This window comes from Myotis myotis, unplaced genomic scaffold, assembly GCF_014108235.1.
Source record: "Myotis myotis isolate mMyoMyo1 unplaced genomic scaffold, mMyoMyo1.p scaffold_m19_p_16, whole genome shotgun sequence".
Classification (NCBI taxonomy): Eukaryota; Metazoa; Chordata; class Mammalia; order Chiroptera; family Vespertilionidae; genus Myotis; species Myotis myotis.
The window spans coordinates 39,029,871-39,037,936 of record NW_023416320.1 but is presented as its reverse complement, the minus strand read 5'-3'; the positions used below and the strand labels follow the sequence as shown (position 1 = coordinate 39,037,936).

The 8,066-nt window shown below is 38.7% G+C and overlaps 1 protein-coding gene across 2 annotated transcripts in view; it reads right to left on the bottom strand.

Annotated features, from left to right (window-relative positions):
- Positions 1-2,543: 2,543 nt before the first annotated feature.
- Positions 2,544-8,066, bottom strand: part of TERF1 (telomeric repeat binding factor 1) — a 34,416-nt gene continuing 28,893 nt past the window's right edge. Inside the window, exon 10 of one of the 2 annotated variants that reach the window (XM_036338522.1) lies at positions 2,544-3,991. In XM_036338522.1, coding sequence (XP_036194415.1) covers positions 3,983-3,991 — 9 coding nt within the window. In that variant the 3' untranslated portion in view covers positions 2,544-3,982. Of the gene's footprint in view, positions 3,992-4,172; positions 4,944-8,066 lie in introns of those variants that run through there. The other variant, XM_036338521.1, reaches the window with a different exon arrangement.

Sequence of the window (8,066 nt, the reverse complement as noted above, 5' to 3'; positions counted from 1 at the left end):
AGTAATGAGGTCAGAACTGAAACATGTAGTCCAAGTGATTAATGAAGAAGCAAAACTTTTATTTTCAAAGTTAAAGATTAAAGTATTTAAGACCTCTTTGGTATCCTTTTTAAATGAGTACCTTAGAGTTAGGGGCCTGTCCACAGGCACTCTGCAATGATTTATGGTCCCTAGGGCTACTTAATATTAATGGACTGATTTTCAAAAGTGCAGGTGGAAAGTAACTTGAACAAAAATAAATATACCCACACTCAGGAAGGGGAAAAGAACTCCGGATCATTTAAAAGAGAAAAGTTAGACTCATCAAGAAACAGAGAGGACCTTAATAAAATCAGAAATGAAAGTGGTAAAATAATAACCGACACCATAGAAATACGAAGGATTGTAAAAAAAATTACTATGAACTATATGCCAACAAGCTGACAATGTGGATGAAATGGACAAATTCTTAAAAAGAGAGAATTACTGATCGGCTGCCTCATGCATGCCATCCACTGGGGATCGAGCCCGCAACCCAAGAAATAAATTTAGTTCTGCTCCGGAATGAAAATTTTAATCAGCCATCTTGTCTAGGTATGTGCAAACACGATGCAAAATAAACCTGATTCTGCCCTCTGAAGATATTCTAGTGATGGTTCATACATGTAACTGCAAGTTGATTTAGAAAGCGAAGTCCTGGCCATTCTGAGGTGTAAGCAATCTGGTGAAGAGCATATTGATACAGAAATGAAACTGCTAGGTGAAGGCGACAGCTGGACATACATTTACCCTCTCTCCTCCCCCAAGTCCCACTGACATTACAGGAGGAAGGTGGTGTGAAAATCAGCCCAGAGATTTTGAAGACTGAAAAACAGGATTCCACTGATGAATAATCAGAACTGAGGGACTATACCAGGGGTGGGCAAACTTTTTGACTCGAGGGCCACAATGGGTTCTTAAACTGGACCGGAGGGCCGGAACAAAAGCATGGATGGAGTGTTTGTGTGAACTAAGATAAATTCAAAGTAAACATCATTACATAAAAGGATACGGTCTTTTTTTTCAATAGTTTTATTCATTTCAAACGGGCCGGATGCGGCCCGCGGGCCGTAGTTTGCCCACGGCTGGACTATACCCTTTAGAATGTGTAGAAAAGAAAGTGGAATCAGAGGTGAGAGCCATTCTTCTTGGGATGGAGAGGTCCCACTGAGCACCAATCAAGGTGAATTTTTAAAAAATCCTCACCCTGAGAGACAAATGTATGAAATTTAAGGCCTAGAACTCAAAGGCAAGAGTCAGCAAACTTTAGACTAAATCTTGCTGGCTGTTTTTGTAAATACAGTTTTATGGGAACACAGTTATGCCCACTCACATACATGGCTAATCCCAAGCAGAGCTGACAGACGGAACAGACCACAAAGCCTAAAATATCGTACCTGGCTCTTTACAGGAAAAGTTTGCCCACCCTCTGGCTTACACCATTAACTATTTTTTAATTGATTTGAGAGGGAGAAGAGAAACATCAATCTACTGCCTCCTGCATGCCCCCTACTAGGGATCAAGCCCACAACCCTGGCATGTGCCCTGACTGGGAATAGAACGGGCAACCTCTTGGTGCATGGGATGGTGCTCAACCAACTGAGCAACACTGGCCAGGGCTAATGTAACTACTGATGTGGTTAGATTCAGGTATACTTTCTTTTTTCTGTTTGTCCTTGTGATTTTGTTTTTGCCCTCCCTCTTTGCTCTTTTAGATTTGAATAATTTTTAATATTCCATTGTAATTTATCAATTGGGTATATAGCTATCTATATTCTTTTAAATGGTTGCTCTGGGGTTTCAATATCATAGCTAACTTTTCAGTTTAAGAGCTAATATGCTTAATATCACACTGCATGTAAATCAGAAAGTCATCGCAGCAATAACTGAAAACAACTCTGAGAGACTGAATATAGACAGACACTATTAGACCTTCGTATGACAACAAACTCAGACCCACAAACTCTGCAGCAATCAGTTGAGGACGCCAAAGCAAACCTGTACTGCAGTCCGCTGACAGTCAGGACTTTGTCAATGGCTGCCAACACCCCTATTCTTTGTCCCCACTATCAACTCAGAACCAATCAGAGAAAGCCAAGTATGTTCTCCAAAACAATCACACAGGATGCCGCTGCTAGCTGGCCAGTTTCCAGCTTTCTCATGCCAGTGACCTCTAGCCAGGGCCGGCCTGCTCTCTCCTTTTCACTCTGAAGCTTTCCCACTATAAAACTCTGCCTGCCCAAGTCTCTGCCAAACACAAGTGATGGTGACTGACTCCCTTGCTATAGAAAGCTCTGAGTAACATGTGATACATTTACACAATGGAATACTACTGGGCCGTAAAAAAAGAAGGAAATCTTACCTTTTGTGACAGCATGGATGGACCTGGAGAGCATTATGCTGAATGAAATAAGCCAGTCAGAGACAAGTACCATATAATTTCATTTATGTGGAATCTAATGAACAAATAAGCTAACAAAATAGAAACATACACATTAGTACAGAGAACAGACTGACAGCTGTCAGAGGGGAGGAGGGTTGGGTGAAAGGTGAAGGGTTAAGCAAAAAAACCCAAAACTCAGACAACAGTATGGTAATTACCAGAGGGAAAGGGGTGCTGGGGAGATAGAAAAGGGTAAAGGGGGGATAGATGGTGATGCAAGACTTGACTTGGAGCAGTGAACACACATTACAATATACAGATGATGTATTATAGAATTATACATCTGAAACCTATATAATTTTATTAAGCAATGTCACCCCAATAAATTAAAAAAAAAAAAAAAGCGGAGCAAACAGCCTATTTGCTCTCATTTTTGAGTGGTCTTTATTTATTCCCACAACTCAAATGCTCAACAGCGTAATAGGTAAATAACTGATATGTGTTACTGTACAGAAATGAAAATGAACAAGCTACAGCTACATATAATATAAATATGTTGAGTGAAAGAAAAAATAGCCAAGAATACATAGAATAATTCATTTAGTTTCCTTAAATGCCTCAAGTCAGAAAGAAAAACAAGACATTCTGCCTTTGCAGATTAGCTCCAAGTTGGGGTGCTCATTCAATGCTTAGCCAGGCTACTTACCACCTGTGCTGTAGCCTTCACTTCACCTCCAGCATACGAGAAGCCCAAAGATACTTCACTGGTGGAGGCCTAGAAACCTCTCAGGTGTTTTCTGAGACTGTCCAGTTCTGGGCATGTGCATGGCCTAGATTTTCTGGTTCAACTGCAGTCCTTCAAAGCCCTCATCCCATGAATCGTCCTCTCAGGATTTCCAGCCTGTCTGCTGCCTGCCTCCTCTGCTGTCCCTAGCCCCAGGCAGGCTGTAGGTAATATTTTTAAGGCTGAGAATTCAGAATGGGCAAAACAAAGGCAAATCTCTGAATTAAACCACCACACAGGTCAAAAGACACCACCACAATTCTGAGTACAGGGTCTGCGCTGCCCTGTCAAGCTACACCAAGTAATATACTGTAGTTTTAGAAAAGTTTATATTGGGATACTTTTAACAAAAAAGTATAGAAAAAAATATTTGGGGAACCTGGAACAAGTGTACATGGGACCTCTTTGTATTATTTCTTACAACTACATGCGAATCTACAATAATCTCAACAAAAATTTCAATTTAAAAAAGTAATTCAGAAGATTCAGATTTAAGATGACAAAATTTAAAAATTCATTTATTTTGCTCTCCCTTTTTGTTTCCAAAAGTTATATGATAAAAATCTGTTTTAATTAACTCTAACCTCGCTCTTTCTAAATAAGAAAGTACCACACTATAGAATTGATAGCAATCTGTTTTAAAAGATTACTTAGCGACCTAGATTTATTTACAGCATGTCTGAAATGAGGAAGCTGACTTACAGGTCCACGTTGGCTCATGCTGCCTGCTTTGGCACTTACTTCCATTTTACATAAGTGCTCAGATGCTTAAAATCGGAGAGCTACTGAATGACGTATCAAAATGTCTGCAATAAACACAGTGACAGTAACCAGTCTAACAAAACAGATCAAGCCAGGAAGCACAGAGTAATCACCCACATTTCTGTTCACTCTCTGTATAGGATAACAAATTCAGGAACAATGGGAAAGTCATGTATAATGCAATAAGAAATGAAATACAAAAATATCAGAGAAAATATTTATGACACCAGATTATAAATAAGCTTTACTTAAAACCATCTTTGTTAAAGTTTTAACATTGGAACAAAAGTCAAATATATATACCTAAATGAGACATGAAGCAAATCTTGTCCTATGGGTATTACTAGTTAAGATTTTTCTTTTATATAAAATTACTGAAAGGAAAATTTAAGTATGTTAAAATCCAGATTACTTTGTATCATTCTATAAACAAATGTCTTAGTAATTACTATATCAAGGCCATAATTCAAGTCAATACCTCTTACGTGAAAGGCCCATTATTATTCACTGATTTACAAACTTCACCTTCATGTGTATGTTCTGGAGTTGAAGTCAGCAGACAAACACAGAACAGGTTAACAGAAATATATTTTTTCTCTCACTATGTTTTCATCTTTTTTTACTGGTACAGGATTTGGGGGTGAGGTAGTGAAAGCATCAAGGTTTGACAAATTTACATTTTATCCAAGTAAAAAGGATCTTAAATAAAAATACTAAATGCTTTAAACAAAAATGTTAACACAGATTAATGACCACCAAGTTTCAAATAAAACGTGATGATCAAAATATGTAATTGTCCTTTCATCAACTTTTACACATTCAGTCATCACTGTCTGAGCAAATCAGTTTTAGCTTCTTCATAGTCCTCCATCTGTCTTTTAACATAACACTTGTTCGATTGTTGAATTTATAATGTAATAGTATTTTAGACCAGTTTCCCTCTCCGTATTTCCTCACGCCAGATCTCAGATTCTTGTCTTCTTCCCAAAGCCATGCCTTTTGATAAAAAATTAAAGTTATTCAGAGAAACAATTCTTTATATTTTTTAATGAGGTATAACTGACAAATAATATATTAGTTTCATTTTACATAAGTGCTCAGATGCTTAAAATGGGAGAGCTACAGAATGACAGAGCTAAAAGTAAAACCAGACACTAGTGGTATCAGATTTTTTTTTTGGGGGGTGGTGGTGGGGGAGGTGGGCATAATAAACAATGACAGACAATATCATCTATATGCTATTTTAAAAATTATGTAGTTGATATCCCATTTTGTTTTGAATACAAAGACATAAACTGTTTTCTCAAATATATCCATAAATAACACCGACTCCATTTGAAATTGTTGCCCAAAAAACTACAGGGAAAGATCAATTAAAAGTATGAGGCAGAGATGTCTAATTTTTGGATCAATATGCAAAGAACTTAAAAATATTAATTTAGACCTCAGAACAAGAAGAGAAAAAAAATCAAGAAAGTTAACAACTCTTCTTAGATCCATCAGAGAAGTAATGTCACTCGACGTAAACTGGTGCCCTGAACACTAGAAAGCCACAAAAGTGGATACAGAAAATCACAGCTGGCTAGGAGCAGCTCACAGCTGGTGCCAGTACTGGTAGAAATTTTTAACTGTGATGAACAAATTGATGGAGGCTCACTACAGACAAGCTTCAAATAAAAAATTCTAGGGTCCCGCATTAGCCAGTTTGGCTCAGTGGATAGAGCACTAGCCTGCAGGCCAAAGGGTCCCGGGTTTGATTCCAGTCCAGGGCATTTATCTCAGTTGCAGGCTCCTCCCTAGCCAGGCCCAGTTGGGGTGCGTGCCGAAGGCAAACAATCAGTGTTTCCCTAACATCGATATTTCTATGTCTTTCCCTCTTTCTTCCACTCTCACTAAAAATCAATGGAAAAATATCCTCGAATGAGGATTAAAACAACAACAAAAAACTCTAGGGTCCCAATCTTAGGGGGGTCAAACTTCTGTGAGTTTTACCAGATTATCAGGGTGAAGAGGAGGGAAAAAGTAGTCATTTTGAAATACATTTAGAGCATTCTGTTCTCATTAACAAAAGTATGCTCTCAAGAGACACCAATTTGCCAAGCCTAAATTGACATGTAGAAACACTCAATTCCAGTCTTCTCTAGTCTCCCATGTAGGGAAAGGAAAATATCAAACTTCAGCCCCTTCTAGCCTTCCTATTTCACCCAAGGGGGGAAATAAAAGCTGAGAAGTGCATATGAAGGTCTTATGGATAAAGGATAAAGGATCACTAACAACAATCACAAAATTACAGAATGCTTCCTTTCCCCCTCCCCCATCTTACCACCACATTATCTCATCTCCTGTATAACAACTGCCTCAACTAAAGAGCTGCCTTGGACCATCACTAAGAAGAAGTCTCTAGGAAAATCCAAATGCAGTAAGGAAGATAAAAACAAGAAAATTTTAGCTCCTGGCATTTATAGCTACAGCAAATAGTAAATAAAGCATAATTCTTCACCAGACGAATATAAAACCTCACAATAAAGGCCAATTTACCCCAGTTCCTTTGATACATGTCCAGCTATCAACAAAAAATGATTAAGAAAAACTGAAAGGTGAAAAACACAATCTGAAGGGATAAAGCATCAGAATCAGCTATAGCAAAAATTTTGGCATTATCAGAGTGGGAATTTAAAATAATTATGATCAATATGCCAAGGCTCCAGTGGACAACATACAAACAGGTGGATAAGTATAAGTAGAGGAATAGCCAAGAACTGTGGGACAATTACAAAAAGTGTAACATACACATAATAGGACACTGAAAAAAGGGAGAAGGCACAGAATAAAGATTTAAAGTAATAATGGCTGAAAATTTCCCAAAACTAATGACAGACACCAAAACAGGTCCAGGAAGATCAGAGAAAACAAAGTAAGAAAAAAAAATAAAAGTGTGCGTGTGTGTGTGTGTATATCTATCTATCTATCTATATCTATCTATCTATCTATCTATCTATCTATCTATCTATCCATCCTATATAATAAAAGGCTAATATGCACTCAACACAGGTGCTGCCCCCTGGTGGCCAGTGCGCTCCCACAGGGGGAGCACTGCTCAGCCAGAAGCTGGGCTTATGGCTGGGGCTGGCGAGCAGGTGGCGGGAGCCTCTCCTGCCTCTGCAGCACCACTAAGGATGTCTGATGACTAAGGCCTGCTCCTAAGCCATCAGTTGGACATCCCCAAAAGAGCTCCCAGACTACAAGAGGCGCAGGCCAGGCTAAAACCTTCATATGCACTTCTCAGCCCCTCCAAGTGCACAAATTTCATGCACTGGGCCTCTAGAGTGTGTGTGTGAGTGTGTGTGTGTGTATAATTACACTTTGGAACATCATATTCACAGTGCAAAAAATCAAAGACAAAAATATGTAAAACTATTGGTGGCATAAGTTCAGCATTTCCTCATTCTCTTTTGGGAATTCACCCAACAACAAGGAAAGAAATAAAATCCCAAACTCTGATAAAGTTAGAAGACCCCCTCTGACCTGAACCATAACAGGTGAAAGGGATACATATCAGTGGAAACTGATGAAAGGTATGTGAGAAAACAGGGTACAGTCACCCTGCTTACAGATCTCTGCCTGTGGTGAACACTTCCAAAGTAAGAAACACATCCCGAGGTGCACACACTCAATCCCTGGTCTGCAACAGCAAGAGCCTCCCTCAATCTGCAATAGTTCCAAAAGTAGAGGTGATGAGACTAAATAAGGACTCACACAGATAAGCAATATGTGCAGGAAGCAAAGCAAAAGTAGTTATTGCTTGCTATGTACACTGGGAGAGAAGGCAAGGACAAAATAAGCTTCAGTCATAGGAGATATTCCTATAGCCTGGAACTGGACCCTAGCTCTAACATCTCAATATAAACCATTTGCAAAAAACTTACTAGTATCAGGGAAAAAAAATCGTATTTAACACAGAAGAGTAAGAAAAAGGTATAGGATCACTTTCTATTTCCAGCAATGATAGGACAAAGACCAGATTTATTCACCTGCTGTAAACAACTAGAAAATCAGACACAATTCAGGAAACAATGTTTTCAGACACTGGACAGATGGTACAGGACTATATTCATTCAG